The sequence below is a fragment of the Camellia sinensis genome, chromosome 8 (assembly GCF_055761805.1).
Source record: "Camellia sinensis isolate YWXY chromosome 8, ASM5576180v1, whole genome shotgun sequence".
NCBI classification, from domain to species: domain Eukaryota; kingdom Viridiplantae; phylum Streptophyta; class Magnoliopsida; order Ericales; family Theaceae; genus Camellia; species Camellia sinensis.
This window is the reverse complement of record NC_138968.1, coordinates 178,395,166-178,417,007: the sequence shown is the minus strand read 5'-3', so window position 1 is coordinate 178,417,007 and position 21,842 is coordinate 178,395,166. Positions and strand designations below refer to the sequence as shown.

Below are 21,842 nucleotides of genomic sequence, written 5' to 3'. Positions count from 1 at the left end.
AAGATGTGAGTGATTACAGATCAAAGAATATTTTTGGGTTTTTTGTAACTTGTTTACATTAGAGGCTTTGGTATATATAACGAAAATTATAGTCATTTATAACCGTTTATAGCCGTTGTATTCATTTGAATTTATAGTCGTTTATAGCCATTGTAGTCATTTGAATTTATAGCCGTTTATAGCCGTTGTACTTCTATCATTACCTGAATATCTTCCACTCTATCATTACAAATTTGAATATCTTCCACTTGAACCTGTTGAACCTTTTGAACTTCTATTGTGCTGAACTGTTTGAACCTCTATTTTGGACTGTTTGAACTCCTGATTTAATCTAATATTAAATACATTCTAACAACATTTAGGACAAAGGTTTAGGTGAGAAATAATGGGACAAAATAAATTTTGATTTTATTAAAACATAAAATCATCAAAATAAATGTTGATTCTATTTTTCTCTTTCAAATAAATCATCAAAATAAATTTTGATTCTATTTTTTTCTTTCAAATAAATTAAAACATAATTAAATAAATCATCAAAATAAATAAATCTAACAGGAACGTACTAAGGCATGTGTTGAAAACGATGTTACATAATTATATTGTTATTGTGTTTCGCTTGTTGGCAATATTATAATGGAGTAGAATGTCTATTTATTTTGGGGGGTTACATCTATCTCCCAAGATAAAATGATCAACGATAACTAGTAGCAACACTACAAACTAATTGCCCTGTGAGCACACTTTGTGTATATACTTTCTGAAAGAAATGAATGCAGGAAGAAGAAACAGAAAAATTGAATGAATTGAACAAATGGAGGACTGCCTATTTATAGAAGAGATGGTGGTTGTTCAAGACAAAAACGAATAAACATGGAACCTATTCGGGTTGGAGGGAAGCTAAAAAGGTGCGTTTGGACCAAACTATCAACAACGTTCAGAAACGTTGGGGTCAATTCGAAAATAATTTTGAATAGAAATTTAAATTTCAAATGGTAGAAATTTAATAAAAAAATAAAATTCAAAAGTTTTTGGCCCAAAAAGATAAACATTGGACTGAATAACACCAAGCCCAACCCAACCTCACACCTAGGCAGGTAATGGCACAAGTGTTGTTGTTTTTGAGTCTATTGGATCAAAATCCACTTTACCTATAACCTCCTCTCCACAAAACTTAAGTGACCCTTGGGACCCTTCCGAAGATACAAACTCAAGGCTTACAAACCCATAACATGTTTTCCTACCCAAACAATGTGGGATAAGTTTTTCTTCATCCCTTACAGAAAACTAACCAAAACACTATTTTTATGGAGCTCTCTTTGGCATCGATTTCCTATTCACCTGATAATAGTTTTGAGCAATCAAATATATGATGTGAATCGTCACACAACAAAGAATGCATTGTACATAGACCCGCCAACTTTGACGCGTGAGTCTCACTTCAAATATAGGCCAAAGTTTAGGAAAAATCCTGTTTTTCACACAAACCATTTCCAACAAAAAGAAGACGAACAACATAACCCTTCTTAATATGTCACTTGGAACTGCTATTCATTAGGGGAATTACACAATTCCACTAATTTATTTTGTTTTATTCTTATAAATACCCAAAATTGTATGGAGGATAGTGAATAATAAGTTACAGTTACAACCATATATATATGTTTGATTACATGACAAAAATAATTGAGTTAAGTTTGAAGATTGCTGATCAAGATTTGATTATTTCTCTATTTTGATCCTCAAGAAGAATATGCGAGGAATGTATGGTTATGGTTATGGTTATTAAACAAGAACAGGGCTCTCCTCATGGCTGTTTTCAGAAAGCTCCATCTTAGCCCATTTAGAGAACTTTGTAAGCAACAATAGAGTGCCAGCTTGGCATGATAGACCACAGATTAAGCCCAACCACAACCCCTGCAATAAAATCAAACATCAAAAAATAACAAGAGAGCTTGTACAGCAAACAACAAGATGTTTGTTTCATCAGAAAATATTTCTTGAAAATTGTCTTTTTGCATTTTCTAATGTTCTGTAACAATTACAATGTGTGTGGATTGTGAAATTATCACCTGAGCATATAGTTTGAATTTAAACGCAAGAAGAATGGCAATGGGCATGCCAATGCAGTAGAATGTTCCCAAGTTAATATACACTGCCAAGTGCTGCCAACCACATCCCCTGGCCACCCCTGCACAATACACATTTGTATATCACTTTGATTAGCTAAAAACACACACAGATCTTCATTGATGAAACTAGGGATCTAACCTGATAGGACCCCTTGGAATGAATCAAATATGATAGAAACTACAAGAAAAGGGGTCAACGAAGCAAATTTCTGTATAATTGTTGAGCTATCACTGAAGAAGCCAGCCCAGATATTATGCCCAAAGGTTAGAACCAGAACTACAGTAAGAGCAAGAAATATAGAGAGCTTGAGGGTGACCCCCATGGCAAGCTTGGCTCGGTCTGGATTGCCTGCTCCCAACTCATTTGACACCCTTGTGCTGTCACAGAAAGTTTTGGTTGCTAACTTAGAATATTGTAAAAAAGGGCAGCCTAGTTCATGAGGATCCTGCCAGTGTAGGATCGGAGAAGGGTGCAACTAACCTTGCAGCAGCGCTGAGTCCGTAAGTAATCATGTAGGCTATAGCTTCTGTATTTACACTGAAATGTAAGAAGACAAAGAGGGTTAAGCATGATCATAAACAATTTTAGGAATGTCAAAACCAGAAAAAGGCAGGAAAGAAGAGAAACTTTACCACATTGCAATCAATGAAGTGGTTATTTCTGAATTTGGCATCAATCCAGCTAATAGTACCAGCAGCTCAAAAGCCCAATATTCCAAGCTGAAAACAACAGCAACAAAAAAAAGAAAAAAAAGAAAAAGGAAAATGTTTTAAACAAATTTTTTGGGGGTTTTCAAGGATGGGGCATTTTGATTGTTGTTTGGTTTTCCGTTTTTATTTTTTCCGATAACAGGCATTGAGAAGGGAAGAACATCAAATGTCACTTACCACACCATTGCCGCAGAAGGCAGAGCCAATTTCAAGTTAGACAAAACATGATGAAACGACTCCAACAAAAACCCGTTCCACGTATCCTTAAATTTCTTCGCCCAAAGCACGTACCCTGCCAACATCACAACAGCAATCCACAACGACACAGAAACTGCCATTGCAGCTCCCTTGAAGCCAAGACCAGTCTTATGAACCAACAGATAAGTGATACCAATGTGGATGATCAGTGGGAGCACAGAGCAGACAACCAGAGGCGCAACGACACTCTGTGTCTGCAAAAACCTCAAGATGTTCTGAAGAAAGCCGTAGGCGAATAGGCCCGGGATTAGAAACTTGATGTAGAGAGCAGAAGACTCTGATATTTGAGGTTCTTGGTGGAGTAAGATCAGAATGGGTTTTGAATATAGCCATAAGATTGAGACAATGATGGAGAAGAAGAGTGATATGATGCAAGAAGCTTGGAGGTATATGCCTAACATTCTGTACAGTTTTGCGCCATAGCCTTGCCCACATAGTGTTTCAAGTGCACCACTTAGGCCTGTCTGAAATAAAGAGAGGCTGAATATATATATCATCCACTAAAAAAAAAACGGGTCGGAATAACTTCAATATCTTAGATCAAAAAAAATTTGTTTTGCTGTTTTACCCATGAAGTCGAAAAAATTAGAGAATCATAACATTGAAACTGAGCTAGGATTGGCCCACAAGCCCAGACTTGATTTTGCATACAGTATTGTTGCAAGCAATTTTAAGGATAGAAGACGCAGTAATTAGCTATGCAGAATGTCAAAAAAAAAAAAAGAAAAAGAAAGTTAAGGTTAAGGTTGTTTTTGGTAGCACCTATAAATTGCCTTTTTTTTTATTTACGAAAAGACATATAAAAAGTAAAGAAATGATGTGTTCTAAATAAATTAACAAAAATACTAGAAATTTTAAAATTTTTACCAAATGTCTTACATGGGGTGGCGTGAAATTCACCATGTAAGACATTTGGTAGAATTTTTGGACTCTGTAGCATTACTCATAAATGGGTGATTATTCAATACTCTCGGAATATGGACACGTGGTGCTCTATAAAATTTTGATTGGTGAAGAGGCGTAAGAGCCCACAATTCATGTTGGGGATGGGGAACAACATGAGACTACGTAATTGATGATTGACTTGAAGTATAACCACGTGATACTCCGAAAATATTAAATAATTTTCCTTATAAACTAATAAGAGTAATGTTAGAGATTCTAAAAGTTCTACCAAAATTTTTACCAAATGTCTCACATGAATGTGAGATCCACATGACACCATGTGAGTCTCATGTAGGCCCCCCACCCAAGTGAGATATTTGGTAAAAATTTTGAAAGAACTTTTAGGATCTCTAGCCTTTTTGAACTAATAAATTGACTTTTAAATATTGTCAAAAGAGGCCTAAGTGTGACACGATAAAAATGAATTTATTTTTAATTTAAATTAATGAAAAATAATTAAATGATTTAATTAATTAAGGATCCAACTTATAACTCACATTTTAATGTTAAAATTAAAATATAAATCAAAGTATTATATTAAAGAATTTACAAATCAAAATTTAATTTTAAAATTAAAAAAAAAATCTAATAAATTTAGTAAATTGAGGTATATCTTGGATATACATTTAAATATCTCCAAATACGACAAAAATTAAAGCAAAAAATAAAGTTTGTGTTTTTGTATCCTTGTGATATGTATGCATATATAAAAGTATCGTTTAGGTCATGTTTGATTCACAAGATTAATAATAAAGTATTAATAATCCTATTAAATTAATATGGTATTCACTATCCAATTGGATTAATATCTATTGGATTAATAATCTCACCCCTATTCCATTACTAATAATCTTACAAATTTGTTGGATTAATTATCCATTGGATTAATAATCCTAAACCAAAATGTTAAAACAAACATAAGATAATTAAGCCCACGGATTAATAATCTCAATCTCATGCTCTAATCCACTCAATCAAACATGCTCTTAAGGTACAAATACTCTTGTTCAAAAAAAAAAAAGTACAAATACTCTCTATTTTTCAAAATACTCTTGCTTTATAGATAATCTTGGACTTCCTTTTACACCAAAAAATATATATTATTTATTTTTTAAAATATTTTTATAAATTTAAAAAATCAATTAAAATGTGTTTAATTACATAAATAATACTGTCTTATCATTCTAATATCAAAATTTTAAAAATTTTGATGAAGTAACATTTATAAAAAAAGAAAAAAAAAACAATATCTAATCTCTTTTTTTTGGGACGGTCAAAATGTTAGGTTCATTTCATTATATTTTTTACTACACAAATTCATTATGAATGGCTTGAAACTTGTGACCGTCGTGACCAACCAAATAATTACTTGCCATAGCAGACTCTACACCAAAATAGTGTGGTTGACATTAGCATAATGAGGTCCAGAATTTTTTTCCCACTTGCTCTCTGCCTTTTTTTCGATGGTAACTAGTGGTTGCACATGCGTGTGCAATTAAAAAAACGCAACGGTATAAAAAAAATAATAAAAAAAATATGCTTATAATATTTGTTGTTTAAGTGTTAAGAGTTTATTATCAGGATATTAATTTTAATTCTTATCTTCTTTTTTATATATAAATATTAACTATAGAGGTATTTTAGAAAAATTCAAAATATAAGATACAAATATGTTAATATCATTATAAACCTTTACTTTATATATTAGAATAGATAATTAATTGGGACCACAGTCGAGCTTAGTAACGCAAACTTGTAACCAAGTGGGACATTAAAGTGAATGCAATGATCGATCTAAGGGGTTAGGGGTGGCTCCACCTCAAGAAATTTGAAAAATATTATATATTATATTAAAAATTTTAAAATAATTTAAAATTATAAGAGTTCGCACCCTCAAATTTTTTTTAGATACTTTCAAAGTTAAAAAAGCTAAACAAAAATACCAAATGACAAAAAAATCTTAGGCTGAAAAATCAAAATATCAACTAAGAAAATCATTGTCATACGAACACTTAGCCAAAAAAGTCACCAAAAAATTAAAAAACAAAACTAAAAAGTCAATTTTTATTAACTTCTCAAAATATTATTGCATTATAAACAAAATATGATAAATAATGAAAACTTGGAAATCGATCAAGGCTAATTATTCTTCGTCCAAATTATAACTGCAATGACGACAAAAACGTCTCTTCAAGCTTTTTTCTTCTTCTCTTTTTTTTTCAGAAAAAATTTTGAACAACTCGCTAGAATAAGATTAAGGATTTACGAATAAACAAATGGACCGTGCTAGGGAGCTCGAAAATGAGCTCTCCCGAATCTCCCTAATTTCTATTTTTTTTTCAGAAGCAAAGAAGGAGAAGAGAAGGAAGGAGGAGGAGGAGTGGACTAGAGGGGGCCATAACAGTGGGAGGAGGCGGGGGCGGAGGCGGGCTGGAGGTGACGGCGGAGCTGCTGCTGCGACGATTGGACCTAGGCGACGGCGGCGACAGGCTGGGCGATCGGCGGCGACGGGCTGGGTAACGATCTCTTCCCCTCTTCTTCTCTTTTTCTCTCTTCCCCTCTTCTTCTCTCTTTCTCTTTCTCTCCCTCTCCCTCTTCTGCGTTGCAGGTCGAAAATGGAAAAAGGAAAAAAAAAAAAAAAAAGGAAAGAAAATGGCCAAAACGACGTTGTTTTGGCCATTAGGGGGATTCGGGGGGAAGAATTTCGGGGGACAAATCATTTTCCTAAAAAAATTTATTCAAAAAAAATTGTAATAGTAATTTTTTAAGGGTTTTGGCTAAAAGAGAAGAGAAGCAACCAAAAAATTTATCATTTAGAGTGGTGTTGCATCCCAATATATTACTTTCATTTTAATCTCTAATGAGTTAGAATGAGGAGGTATTTATTTAGTAATTTTACAATATAGATATGTGGTATTTTATAGTATTATAATCAGTAAAGAAGGTGAGTAAGTGAGATATTGTGTTGGGTGATTAGAAAATATGAGAGGCATATTGAATGATGATTGATTAGAGAGTACAGACATGTGATACTCCAAAAATATTAAATAATTTCCCAAAATGAGGAGTATAAATACCCCTTCATATAATCAATTTCATATCATTAGAGATAGATTAAAAATATTCAATTAAAATTTTCTAATATTTTTCTATCATTCAAAAGGTTACAAATCAAATTTTATAAAATGCAAACATCCCAAATCTTAGGATACTAGGTAGGTGCTTGGCATATACTAAAAAAATATATATTTTTTTATATATATACATTTATTTAGATCATATCAATCAATATGTGTTAATATTTCTGTTCTATTTTTTTACTCACGTTCTTTATTTTCCTACACATTTTTTATAAACCACCCCTAGAAGTTTGACTGGTCACAAATTTCAAGGCCTAATGGGGGTGATGCACACACCGGATTATAAAAAAATAAAAGTATTGGAAGGTTTTTTTTTGGAAAGTGCACTTTCTAGATTAAAATTCACCTTCTTCTCTAAAAAAAAATAGTTATAATTAATTTTTAATCAACTTTTAACCAAAAAAATTGGTTATAATAAAAAATTAGTTATGACTATTTTTCCAAAATAGTCCTTAATATACAAACCAATTTTTTTTTGGTACAAAATGTCTGGTAAATCATGCTAGTGGATTATTCTTTATACAATTTCAATTTGCAAATTATTATCCTATAACATTATCAATTGTTGAGAGAGAGAGAGAGAGAGGGAGGGAGAGAGAATACCATGAAAGCAAAGCCAGTGACGGTGGCCCAAGAATTGGCGAGGTTAGAGGAGGCGAGCTCGAGATCTCCGAGGTGGCCGGCGAACATGACAGCCACCACAGGTATTAAGTAGTAAGAAACGTTGGTAATTATCATCGGCATCGAAAACAACACCTGTTTTTTGGCTTCTTCCATATCCAACACCTTGTTCCACCACCTATCACCACCGTCTCTTCCACCATGTTCATGTTCACCACCACCACCGCAGTAGTCTAGCAGAGGAATAACATCAGAAGATTCTGAACCATTTGTGTTCACAGACATCTCTCTCTCTCTCTAGGCTAGGCTCTATATATATGTATATATATATATTTTTTGGTGCAAGGCTTTATATATTTTGCTATGTATATCTATGTATCTATCTTCTATTTTGGTGTCTTGTTCTTTGTCTTCTTGTTTTTGATTTGCGTCTTGTCTTTTTCCTTGTTAAGATGCTTATTAAATTAGTAACACAATGGAATAAAAACCACTTGGGCTGGGCTACCCTCCCCGGATTAGGGAGTGCTGTTAGATCCCTGCATGTTCATTACGGTTCTCATTTTCATAATCCGAAATATTTAATGTGGAAAATTTATCGAGTATTATATGTTTGTAAAAAATTACATTGATCAGATATTGATAGCTATCTTATCGGATCAAATTTTTATCAATAGTTTATTTTTTCGTCATCTATTTATTTTTATTATATAAAATTAATTTTATCACGTAGTTATTAATATCCGATAAATATAATTATTTATAAATATATAATATTCGACGAGTTTTACACATTAAACGACTCAAATTATTAAAATTAAATCTATAATAAATCCTTACGAATCTAATAATATTTTATAATCTGATCATGGACCGAAGAAAGGCCGGCCCAAACCACTTATACTAAGGGGTTGTTTGGAATAACCTAAATAAGTATATTTTTTATCTTTTTATAAAAATATGTATAAAAAAATAGAGAAATAATATAATAAAAAAAATAAAATGATAAATTATTTGAAATATGCTAAACTTAGCCCAAGGATGGCAAGGTCACAACGAAATCCCATTTTTATAGCGCAAGTATTTTTTAATGTTAATGATCCGATAAAAAGGAAAGGACGAAAATGATAAAGTTAGTACTTCATTCGACATAGGGATTGTTTAGGGTGTCTTAAATAAGTATATTTTTTATCTTTTTAAATTAAAAATTAAAAAATATATATAAATATTTAGGTTAATTTTTTGACTTTTTATAAAAAAAATATATATTAAAATATTGTATAAATAAGTGGATAGAAGAGACAATTAATGAATCCATACAGTTGGGCAGTGCGTCGGCGGCTAAAATGGATATGGGAAAAGATTGCTTACTTTTCGGCCTTTGATTGGACGGTGTGGTTCGGCTCGTAGGGGCCCGCCACGGGTCCCTTTTTTTAATCGGAACTGTTCAATGTGTAGAACTCGTCGAGTACTATATTTTTGTAAAAAATCATGTTCATTGGATATCGATAGCTATTTGATCGTGTTAGTTTTTTTTGTCACATGTTAACTATAACACCATACATTTTTTATACAAAACTGATTTGATCATGTAGTCAGTGATATCTGACAGACGTGATTTTTTACAGATATATAGTACTCAACAAGTTCTACACATTAATGGTTCCAATTAGAAAAACGGAACCCGTGGTGGTTCCCACGGGTCCAACTTTACCATCCAATTTAATGAAAATACACATGTAATATTTTATTGTTTTCCTTTCACTCCTCTGCTTTCATGTCTGTACATAGGCCGTCATGAAGTTGATTGGTAATTAATATTATGTATATTAAATTTTTTATTTTTTTTGGTGAATAGTAATAACTTTTTAATTTTTTTTAGTAATTTTTTGACTTTTTATGGAGTTGCTAAACTAGCCATTAAAACAAAAATACTAGAGGTCCCAAAAATTCTACCAAAAGTTTTACCAAATGTCTCACATGGGTGTGGGACCCACATGGGACCCACATTGTGTGGGTCACACACCCATGTGAGACATTTGGTAAAATTTTTGGTGGAATATTTGGAGTCTCTAGCATTACTCGCCATTAAAATAGTAGTTCATTTCGAAGAATTTAATTTTTTTTATAGTATAATAATTATATTTAAAAATATTAATTTTTAAAATTATCCTTTAATGGTATTTTTTTTTTTTTTGAGAATATCAATTATCATAATCTATTATTAATGAATTTAAAAGAATGGCAAAATAGTCAATTCATATTATTTTATTTATTGATTTTTAAAAATGGACTAATATTTTGGGATAATAAAAAATAAAATAAGGAACTAATATTTTAGAACAAAATGAGTAGATTACTACGTCACAATTTTTATTTTTATGAGCCAAGTTTGGCATCCTCAAAAAAATTTAAAAAGCCAAAAAATAATTAAAAAAACAAAAAAATGCATATTATTTACCTCTTTTTGGCGGGAAATCTGTCAATTAAAACAAAACAAAACGAGAAAAAAATAGCGCTGCACAATCACACATTCCAACAAAATTTTCAACGTGGCACACTTGTAACCACACATGCCATATAAAAAAAATAAAATAAAATTTGAGAAGTGACAGAAAGTGCACTACGCAAGGTCAGCGAGGGTAATTTCATAATTTTATAATTTTATACAATATTTTAATACACATTTTTTCAAAAAAAGTCAAAGTTAATCCAAACATTCATATTTTTTTCTCTACTTTTTAGTCCAAAAAGACAAAAAGTACACTTATTTAGAACATCCCAAATAACCCCTTAAATTTCATTATGATCCATCTATATTTTGTCTTTTTTTAAAAACTCAACAATTAACCACTTAAAATATTTATCTTGTTACAATTAATTCCTTTATGATAGGATTCTATTAAGAATTTACAGAAAATTAAATTATTTATAAAACACATGACACATTTATTGAATTTTTAAGATAATAATATTCTTATTTGGTGATCATGTTCGTAATTTGCCACTAAAATAAATGAGACAAAGTGAAATGAGATCACTAGATAAGGGTTAAAAAAAATTAATAACATGTATTATTGTTCCAAAAAATTAATAAGTGCGTTATGTGTTTGACACACGGCCTAATTCTATTTAAATTTTGGGAGATAAACCTCACAAAAGGTTTCAAGGGTAACAAAATAGGAAGTGGGAACGCTGCTGCGCAGCCCGCGCAGTAGCGTCTACTGTGCCGCGATTTAGGCTCATTTTGAAGCTCATTTTGATAATTTAAATCGTTTACACTTTAAAATACGTCAAGTAAAATATGTCTGCAAAAAATCAAGTTAATCAGATAGCGTTTACTCATTCATCCACTCACATTTGTATTCATTTTAATCAAGTTAAAATACGTTTATATTTATTTTTATAGATACAAATGTAAGTAGATGAATGGGTAAACAATATCTGATTAACTTGATTTTTTGTAAGTATGTTCTACTTGACGTATTCTAAAATATAAACAGTTTAAATTATTAAAATGAGGCTCAAAATGAGCCCAAATTATCACACAGCAGACGCTGCTGCGCGACCCACTTCCAACAAAATAATAGGTTGAAAGGCTTAATTATTGCATTTTGAAATTTAAAATGCTAAAGTGTAAATGAGTCATAATTTCACAGAATTTGAGATATTATTATACAATTTTTTCAATCTTTTAATTATTAAAGAAATGTGGATTGTATTATTTTATTAGATAAATTACACTAACTAAAAATGTAAGTAATCTAATATTTTTTTATATAATTACATTAACTTTTTTTTTTAATGTTAAAAGGATCAAAACTAATGTAAATAAGTGACAAGTGTAAATAAGAAAATATATATATATATATATAAGTGATGATAACATTATTTTTCTATGAATAACAAAATATTAAAAAAAATTAATTATGTATTATGTGAATTAAAATTTTAAAGAAACTTAATAGAATTAAGTTAAAATTATGAAGTGGGTTAGTTTTTTGGCTTTTTTGGCTATTTTAGCCTGGGTTAAAAAGCTTAGTTTAAAAAGGACTTTTTGACTTTTTTAACTTTTTTTATGAGAGAAGCGTATAATGATTATGAGTTGAATGTGATATTTTATTTGTTGTAGTTAAAATAACATATTTTGTCTTTTATAACTAAAATAACCACAAAAGCCTTTGCCAAACGGAACCTATAAAATTTATTATATTTGCTTTCAAATCTCTATAAAATTTGCACTATTTTATTTGTTAATTTTTTTTACTATATTATTAATCAGAAGCAATTTTTTAATAAAATAACATTTTCCTATGCCAAAACCAATTTGGCTTCTTGAAAACTATATATATATATATATATATATATGAGATGAGATTTGCCAATAGATGGATTTTGTGATATTTTAGTTTTTTTTTTTTCTTATCACATTATTAGAATTCAATTAGAATTTCAAAGTCAAGGAGATACCATTGCGCTTTTTATTGATATTTTTTTCAAAGGTTAAAAAAAACACCTGATTGTTGAGCAGGCAATATTGACTTTGTCCGCTTAAGATGCTTTATATGCACCTTTTCGGAGATGGTTGAATAATATTTTCTTCTTTTAAACTTTTTTTATATTTTGGTAAATTATAAATACACTTCTTAAGATTTTATTAAAATATAAATCATTTTTTGTAATTTTAAAATTACATTTCACTTTTTGAGATTTCTAATTTTATGACAAATTAAAATGGCATTCCATCTGCTGTGACTTTTAATTTCACAATAAATTATTCATTTTATTAATAAATCATTAAGTCAATTAACGGTTTTTATTTATGGTAAAAATATATTTCAATTAATAATTTAGGTAATTTTATTATTGTATAGGAGAGCAATTATGAATTTTATTTTTTTAGTTAATTTGGTTAAAAAAAATTATAATGAAGCGGCATTTGTAATTTTTCAAACCACGGGGGCTAATCTGTATTTTAAGCAAATTTCAAGAGTGTATTTGTAATTTATCCTTTTATTTTTATTTGAAACAATTTTAAGGAATAAAAAATTGGAAACATAGCTTGACGATATTAAATATTTTAAGATAAGAGAATAAAAAATAAAAATATATTGTGTTAAAATTATAGAATTTTTTTTTTAATTTTAAAAAAATTCAGTATAATTTATCCTAGATGTATTAACATCCTTTGGCCTCTAGCTAAAAAGTTCATTTTTCTTATAATTTTTGTCTTTAGTAATTGACATGGATAGGCCCACAAGATAGGCCCACAAGGCACTCGGCCCACGGTAAACCACCCCGAACCCAGTGCTTGGGGCCAATGGCACAACCCGGTTGCTTGGGTGACAAGGCCCAGAACAGCTGGAGGCCACCTAGACATGAAGGGCCAACGGCATTTAGGCACACGGCAGGTGGGACACGGGCCACATCAGCAGACAAAGATCTGCAGAGTTATTATCACAACACATCACCATTAATGCAACCCATCACAGCATTTATTACAACAGCACTCCCCGCCGGAACAGAGCCTCCATCACCCTAAACAAGATGAGCTATGGCACAGGCTTTCGGCGGAAAAAGGCACGTCACAAGAGACAGGAAAAATGATGACAAAAGGATATAAGCAAGGATAAGAGGAAAAAAAGAAGGTTAAGTTGGTCTCTCTCTCTTGATCTCTCGATATACAGTCTTTTCATACTCTGCTCTTCTAATTCTTGCACCGGAGGGTTCACTGGGGGACTACCCCGTTCCCCTCCTGAACTTGCTTGCAGGTCATCTGACGGAGCCAGCCTTCCTGAGCCGGAGTCTAGAGAACCTGGGCCGGTCCGACCCATCCACCCGGGAATCAACACATTCATCAGTTGGCGCCGTCTGTGGGAAGATACTGGTTTATTCGCGCGGTAGTTGTGTTCACTACCGCCGGAGCCCTCCCTTCTCACTATCACCTCTCCTTTTTGCCCATCTAGGTGCATGGTCACGACTAGGTCCATGGCTTCTCACCATAATGCCTCCGGCCACCAAACAGACCCCTCCCACCCAATCAATCCACCACAATACATTATCGAGCTCACCAACAGCATTAACCGCATGGCCGAGCAAAACCAGGCCCTGATCAATGCGTTACTCCAAAGAAACCACCCCGTTCCACCTCCAAACGTTCCCCCCAACCAAGGAACAGCCCCAGACCATCCCGCTCCACAGCCCCCTCCACCTAACCCAGAAGGTTCGCAGCACCTTCCTCCCCAACATGAAAACATACCACCTCCACGCCCGCCGGTTGCAGTACTGACCCCTGAGGGGGAAGCTAGCAGCGTCCAGCCTCCATTGGCCGACCATGGCGACACCACCCCCCTCTGGGACGCTGAAATCCGAGCTATGAAACTCCAACTACAAGGGGTCATGCAGAACATCCAGCACAAGCCCTCGGCCACCGCCAACTCACCTTTTGTTGCCTCCATCCGCGACAAACCATTGCCTGCCAAATTCAAGATGCCTACCATTGACTCCTTCGATGGCACGACGGACCCAGTCGACCATCTGGAAACCTACCGCACCCTCATGGTCCTCCATGCCTTTCCTGATGAGATCATGTGCCGAGCTTTTCCAGTGACACTAAAGGGATCAGCTCGGCTGTGGTTTAGCCAGCTACCGGCGGAGTCCGTCTCCGCCTTTCAACACCTCAGTGACTCCTTCCTGAGCCATTTTATTGGAGCCCAGCGTCAGAGGCGCCCGGCCACCCAGCTCCTTAACATTCGTCAGACTGAGGGAGAGTCGCTCCGCAGCTTTGTCACCCGTTTCAATACCGAAGCCCTTCAAGTAGCAGAAAATGACGACAAGGTCATCCTCACCGCCTTTATGGCCGGCCTGCGGTCGTCTGACTTCCTCTTCTCCCTCTCCAAAAACCCCCCAACCACCATGGCAACCCTACTATCCAAAGCTCAGAAATACATGAACGCTGAAGATTCCCTCGCCGCTCGACAAGAGCCGACCCCTAAAAATCCGACTCCCAGAGAGAAGAGGAAAGACTCCGAGCCCAGAACCGCCCAGTATAATGACCACCCCCCCCGAACTGACCGATCGATTCCGACCCGACCGCCCGGTCGGTTCGAGCGGTACACCCCTCTCAACTCCCCTATGGATCACGTCCTAAACCAGATCCAGCGGGATTACCCCCTCAAATGGCCCCTACCGTCCCGAAACCCTTCCACCCGGAAAGATCAGTCCAAATACTGCCGTTTCCACCAAGACCATGGCCATACCACCGACGAGTGCATTAACCTCAAAGACCAGATCGAGACCTTCATCCGCCAGGGCCGTCTCAGCCGATTCACAGACCCCCGTCCCCCACAGCGGCAAAGAACTGACCATCCCAGGAACAATCGCCGACGCACACCGCCCCGCAATCCAGACCCACCAAACGAAGGCCGCGATCGCCCCCCACCACAGCCTCGACCTCCGGGCAATCCCCCCCCCACCAGTCGGCGAAATTAGAGTCATTTCAGGAGGCCTTGCTTGCGGGGGGCCATCCCGCTCCGCCCAGAAGGCAGAACTCAGAAAAATCAGACAAGGCTCAGACAAAGCAGTAATGACGGTGGACCGACCTCCCAAACAGTCAAAACAATGGATCGAACCCATCACCTTCACTGATACCGACTGTGCCGGAGTCCGTTACCCACACGATGACCCCCTTGTCATTTCCGCCATCCTCTCCAACTACAAAGTCAGACGAGTCCTCATAGACAACGGCAGCTCTTCGGACATCATCTTCCTCAATTGCTTCCGCCAACTCAAGGTTGGGGAAGAGAGCCTGTCCCCTCTCCAAACCCCTCTGGTCGGCTTCACCGGAGACCGAGTGACCTCCATCGGCTCCATCGATCTGCCTATCACCATCGGTGAGCACCCGCGGCAGACCACTAAGCTGCTCACCTTCCTCGTGGTCAACTGCCCCTCCGCTTACAACATCATCCTTGGCCGCACCGCCCTAAATACCTTCCAAGCCATCACTTCCACGTACCATCTGGCCATGAAATTTCCCACCGACCTCGGCGTCGGAACCGTCAAAGGCGAACAAACCACAGCCAGGGAGTGTTATGTCGCCTCACTCAAAGAAGTCAAGCTAAAAGAGGCCATGATCATCGAAGGGCTTGACGTCCGAGACGAGGACGAGCTGGTCAGAGGTGAACCTGTAGAAGAACTTGTTGAAGTCAACATTGATCCCACCAATCCAATCAGAACCGCCAAGATCGGCAGCCAATTACCCGCTCAAGCCAAGGCCGACCTTACTGCCCTCTTAACCGAGCACAGAGATGTATTCGCCTGGACTCATTCTGACATGCCAGGCATCGACCCCTCCTTCATAACCCATCGCCTTAGCATCGAACCCCATTTTCGACCCCACCGCCAGAAGCAGCGCATCTTCCATCCGGAGCGCAACACCCTTATAGCCGCCGAAGTTAACAAGCTCCTCGAGGCCCAATTCATCAGAAATGTGGACTATCCTAGGTGGTTGTCCAATGTGGTCCTCGTCCGAAAACACAATGGCAAATGGCGGCTTTGTGTCGACTACTCGGACTTGAACCGAGCATGTCCTAAAGACAGTTACCCCCTCCCTCGCATAGATCTGTTGGTCGACGCCACCGCCGGTCATCAAATGCTCAGCTTCATGGATGCCTTCTCTGGGTACAACCAAATCCTAATGCACACATCCGACCAGGAGGACACATCATTTATTACCGACCGCGGTACTTACCATTACCGGGTAATGCCGTTCGGATTGAAGAATGCTGGGGCCACTTATCAGCGGCTGGTTAACACCATCTTCCATCACCAAATAGGCCGGAATATGGAAGTCTATGTCGACGACATGCTAGTCAAAAGCAAATACTCCTCCGACCACCTCACTGATTTACGAGAAACCTTCACCACCCTGCGTAAGTACCAGATGAAGCTCAACCCAGAGAAGTGCGCGTTCGGCGTAGGATCTGGCAAATTTTTGGGCTTTATGGTCAGCCAACGCGGCATCGAAGCTAACCCTGAGAAGATCAAAGCCTTGGTCGAGATGCAGTCACCTCGGACGGTCAAAGAAGTTCAGAGGCTCACCGGCCGAGTGGCAGCCCTTAACCGCTTCATATCCCGCGCGACAGACAAGTGCTTGCCCTTCTTCAAAGTCCTTCGGCAGACCTTTGAATGGACAACTGAGTCCGAAGAGGCCTTCCAACAGTTAAAGCAATGCATGGCTAACCCCCCCCTTCTCTCTCAAGCAATCACGGGTGAGCCTCTCTTTCTCTATCTAGCAGTATCAGAAACCGCAGTCAGTGCGGCTCTCCTCCGAGAAGATGGCTCAGTCCAACGACCGGTCTATTACATTAGCCGAGCTCTCAGGGGCGCGGAACAGAACTACCCCTTGCTGGAAAAACTATCCCTGGCCTTGGTCATTGCCTCTAGACGACTCCGCCCATACTTCCAAGCCCACTCCATAGTGGTCCTCACCGACCAGCCCCTGAAGAAGGTCATGCAGCAACCGGAACTCTCAGGCAGATTGATGCAGTGGTCAGTAGAACTCAGCCAGTTTGACATCTCTTACCGACCTCGGACAGCAATCAAAGGGCAAGCTATAGCTGATTTCATCATGGAATTCACTAAACCGACCCCGACCACCACACCCCCGCCCTTACCAACTCTAACAGAGCCAGAAGATCCTCATTCCTGGACCCTCAATGTTGATGGGTCGTCCCGAAGAGAAGGAAGCGGTGCCGGCATCATCCTCACCTCTCCTGAAGGCGGTCACTTCAAATGTGCCCTCCGTTTCCTGTTTGAAGCAAGCAACAATGAAGCCGAATATGAGGCATTAATAGCAGGACTCCGCCTCGCCAAGGACATAGGGGTCAGCCACCTCCGAGTCTTCAGCGACTCCCAACTCGTCGTCGGTCAAATGACGGGGGACTTTGACGCCAAGGACGATACGATGCGAGCCTACAGAGACCTGGCACTCCCTCTTGCTCGCCTCTTCAATACCTTCCACATCAGACATATTCCTCGGGCAGACAACTCCAAAGCAGACGAAATGGCTCAGTTAGCTTCAGCTGACCATCCTACTCTCAGCCATGACGTCCGCATAGAATACCTACACCACCCGGCCGTTTCACCGAGTCTACAAGCTATACAACACATTCAAATTGAACCTATCCCATGGGCATCCGACATCCTCCTATTCCTGACCACAGGAGCACTCCCAGAGGACCAGCAGCAGGCTTCCAAAGTCCGATCCCGAGCGTCCAATTACGTCATCATCGACGACATATTGTACAAACGCGGTTTCTCCCGGCCATACCTACGCTGCCTCAATCCAGCGCAAGCAACTTACGTAATGCAGGAAATCCATGAGGGGATTTGTGGCAATCACTCAGGAGGCAGGTCCCTTGCCCAGAAGGTACTCCGTACTGGGTATTTTTGGCCAACGCTCAGTCAGGATACGACCGATTTCGTGCTCAAATGCGACAAATGCCAACGCTTCGCCAACATCCCTCATGCTCCTCCTACAGAGTTAATCACACTCTGCAGTCCTTACCCGTTTGCCAAATGGGGGATTGACCTGGTCGGTCCCCTTCCCACCGGTCGAGGTCAGACCAAATTCGCAATCGTTGCCATCGATTACTTCACCAAGTGGGTCGAAGCTGAACCCCTTGCCACAATCACCGAGCGGAACACAACCAGGTTTATCTGGCAATCGATCATTTGCCGATTTGGCATCCCTCAAGCCATCATCTCTGACAATGGCAAACAATTCGATAACGCGAAGTACAGAAAATTTTGTGCAGATCTCCAGATCCAACCGTGCTTCTCCTCCCCCGGTCACCCCCAGGCAAACGGCCAAGTTGAAGTCACCAACCGTTCCCTTCTCAAAATCATCAAAACCAAGCTCGAAGCTGCTAAAGGCCTTTGGGCCGAGGAACTGCCCAATGTACTCTGGGCTTACCGAACCACTGCTCGCACCCCCACCGGCGAAACCCCTTTTCGTTTAACATATGGCGCTGAGGCGGTTATCCCGGTAGAGGTCGGCCTCCCCACTCCTAGGGTTTTACACCCGGATCTGGCCTCAGCCGAAGAGCTCCATCGAACACACCTCGATCTAATCGAAGAGCTCAGAGAATCCGCTGCTGTCAGATTGGCTTCTTACCAGCAGAAAATGAGAACACACTACAACCGCCGAGTCCGACCTCGAGAATTCTCCGCCGGGGATCTTGTCTTACGAGAAGTGACTCTCGCCACAAAGAATCCAGCCGAGGGCAAACTGGCAGCCAAATGGGAGGGCCCCTACATCGTCAAAGCCCGACCACGACCAGGCACTTACCGACTCCAAGACATGGAAGGCCGAGACCTGCCCCATCCCTGGAATGCAGAACATCTGAAGCGTTACTATCAATAAGTTCATATTTTTATATTACCAATATTGTTGTATTCCCCTTTTCTTTATATATAAAGCAAATTCCGATTGCAGATCTACACTGTCATAATTCAAATGTTTGTATGACGATCCCATAACATTGCCACCGACAGCAACTCAAAACTTCACAACCTCGGCCAACCTCAGCAGTTCAAAGCCTCGGCCAGTCCGAGCACTCGAAGCCTCGGCCAGACCGAGCACTCAAAGCCTCGGCCAGACCGAGCACTCAAAGCCTCGGCCGGTCCGAGCACTTCAAAGCCTCGGACAGACCGAGCACTCAAAGCCTCGGCCAGACCGAGCACTCAAAGCCTCGGCCGGTCCGAGCACTTCAAAGCCTCGGACAGACCGAGCACTCAAAGCCTCGGCCAGACCGAGCACTCAAAGCCTCGGCCGGTCCGAGCACTTCAAAGCCTCGGACAGACCGAGCACTCAAAGCCTCGGCCAGACCGAGCACTCAAAGCCTCGACCCGTCCGAGCACTTCAAAGCCTCGGCCAGACCGAGCACTCAAAGCCTCGACCAGTCCGAGCACTTCAAAGCCTCGGCCAGACCGAGCACTCAAAGCCTCGGCCAGACCGAGCACTCAAAGCCTCGGCCAGACCGAGCACGTCAGAGCCTCGGCCAGACCAAGCACTTCAAAGCCCCAGCTAGACTGAACACTCGACCAAGCACTCCAAAACCAAACAAGGCCACATTTTTTCACACTTGGTCACATTTTTAAACTTCCCCACAACACTCACTCACTCTTACCTTCATGTTTACACTCACTCGTCCGTTTTGAAACCTCCTCATAACACTTACCTTTTTCACATTCACTTTCAAATTTACACTTAACTGTCTAGCTACTACTTGTAACTTACCCTTTACCCTTATTTGTGGACTTTTACTGCACAAAATTTCTTACTCATTTTTACTGCACAAGGTTTTTATTCACTTTTGCTGCACAAGCAGTCAGCTGCCAACAGACACAAAATAACATTCGTACACAAATTCATCTTAACTCTTCACGTATTTATTCATTCACTCATAGAATTACAATGTAAAAAAAAAAAAAAAAAAAAAAAAAAAAAAAATGCACAAAAATTACAATGTATACACTTAACCAAACCCCACAGAACACGCCCAGCTCTTCTTCTCCTTGGCTACTCTTCCTCGCTGGATGCTAAATCCTCTTCTTCAACGCCTTCATCCAGGGGGGTCTGGGCCACATCATCTTCGCCGATTGTCACACTACTCAGGTCCAAATCTGGAAACAGCTCCTCAGCTCTACGCTTGAACATTTTCCAACCACTGTCCCAGTACTCGGCCATTTCATGCTTATAGCAGTCGGACTGCTGGAAGCTTTCAATCACCTCTGATTCTGTCCTACCTCCAGCAGTCTTCCTTGACGGGCCCAACCCCCCAGGCTCTTGACCAGCCAGACTCCTGGCGACAGCAGCATCCACCTCCATTTGAAATTCGGAGGACCCTTTATACTGCTCCACTGCTGCGACGCATAGATCAGGGTAGGCCGCCTTTTCAGACGCCGCCTTCGCCCTCTCCTCGTCCAGCTCCCTTTGCAGAGCCACCCTTCCAGCAGCTGCCGTCATCCTCTCCTCTTCCATCCCCTTCCTCAGAACCTCTAGCTCCGCCGCCATCTTCACCTTCTCCATCTCCCATTCCCTCAGAAGCCTCCCCTTGTCCTCCTCTGCTCTGGTGCGCTCCTCCCCCAGCTCCTTCAGCAGGTCTCCAATTCTGGAGTCCGCTTCATCCTTCTGCCTGACCAGCTCTTCATTGCTGGTCATAGCCTCCTCATGCCTCTCGACCGCCACCGCGCAGGCCTTCTCGGACTCTTCCAATTTTTTGTGCTCACCAGCCAGTTGGAACTCCAGCGACACAACCTTACGGCGTGTGTCCTCCAGTTCCAACTTGACTGCTGGCAGGTCGGCATAGGCAGTCTCCCAGTCGGCACTATCCTCCCTCAACTTGGCCAGCTGGACCCTGACCTCCTCAGCCTTCAACTTGGCGGCCCCAGCTTTCCTGAGAAGAGCCCCCGCTAAGGTAGTCACCTCCATTTGGGCGGAGCATAACCCCCTCAGCAGGTCGGCCTCACTATACCCAGATGCCGCGCGCAGAGCTCCTTCGTCCACAATCCTCACCAGGCGGTCGGCTCCCGCCCTGGCTGGGCCTTCTTCTCCCTCCATCCTCCCAGCTACCGCGCGCGCATGATAAATAGCCGTGGCCACACGAACCCCCCCTTCCTGGGGGTCGGGCCTCCCCTGAACCTGTTCCCTCCCGCTCGGCGCCGCCTCCCCCACCCCAGCCTCCGCTTGTACTGGTGGACCCACCTCCACAACCTCCACCGTTGGGATGATCTCCACTTCCTCTGGGGCGTCCCTTGCCGCAGACTCCTCTGCATCCGTTGGGGCCACCTTCGCCCTCTTGGCCCCAGACTCCTCTGCAGCCTCCTCTGGAGCCCTCCTCTTCTTCTTCTCCTTCTTTTTCTTCATGACCGTCACAACCCCTCTGGCCTTTTCCTTTATAGGGTCTACAGGCGGCGGAAGCGGCTCAAAGCTACCCAAGTCTTTTTCCCCCAAAGGCCTAGGGCGCGGTCGGATCCT

The 21,842-nt window shown here is 39.9% G+C and overlaps 2 protein-coding genes across 2 annotated transcripts; one reads left to right on the top strand and one right to left on the bottom strand.

The window, feature by feature from the left end:
• Window positions 1-1,529: 1,529 nt before the first annotated feature.
• LOC114279187 (protein DETOXIFICATION 18) lies at window positions 1,530-8,867 on the bottom strand. Its single transcript, XM_028221400.2, has 7 exons — window positions 7,787-8,867; window positions 3,018-3,562; window positions 2,763-2,849; window positions 2,611-2,667; window positions 2,269-2,507; window positions 2,070-2,188; window positions 1,530-1,914 (listed from the first exon to the last, which is right to left on the bottom strand). Exons 1-7 carry the CDS (start codon window positions 8,087-8,089, stop codon window positions 1,783-1,785), a joined length of 1,482 nt encoding a protein of 493 aa, XP_028077201.2. The 5' UTR covers window positions 8,090-8,867; the 3' UTR covers window positions 1,530-1,782.
• An 8,865-nt stretch (window positions 8,868-17,732) lies between these two features.
• On the top strand, window positions 17,733-19,331 carry LOC145798321 (uncharacterized). Its single transcript, XM_082885837.1, has 2 exons — window positions 17,733-18,230; window positions 19,299-19,331. Exons 1-2 carry the CDS (start codon window positions 17,733-17,735, stop codon window positions 19,329-19,331), a joined length of 531 nt encoding a protein of 176 aa, XP_082741963.1.
• The last annotated feature ends 2,511 nt before the right edge of the window (window positions 19,332-21,842 follow it).

Coding starts and splice junctions, on each gene's coding strand:
- LOC114279187 (XM_028221400.2), bottom strand. CDS start 8,089: ATGTCTGTGAACACAAATGGTTCAGAATCTTCTGATGTTATTCCTCTG. Junction 3,563..7,786: donor TCACTGGCTTTGCTTTCATG/GTATTCTCTCTC, acceptor TCTTTATTTCAG/ACAGGCCTAAGTGGTGCACT. Junction 2,508..2,610: donor GGACTCAGCGCTGCTGCAAG/GTTAGTTGCACC, acceptor TTTCTGTGACAG/CACAAGGGTGTCAAATGAGT.
- LOC145798321 (XM_082885837.1), top strand. CDS start 17,733: ATGACGGGGGACTTTGACGCCAAGGACGATACGATGCGAGCCTACAGA. Junction 18,231..19,298: donor GCAGGTCCCTTGCCCAGAAG/GTACTCCGTACT, acceptor TTCCGATTGCAG/ATCTACACTGTCATAATTCA.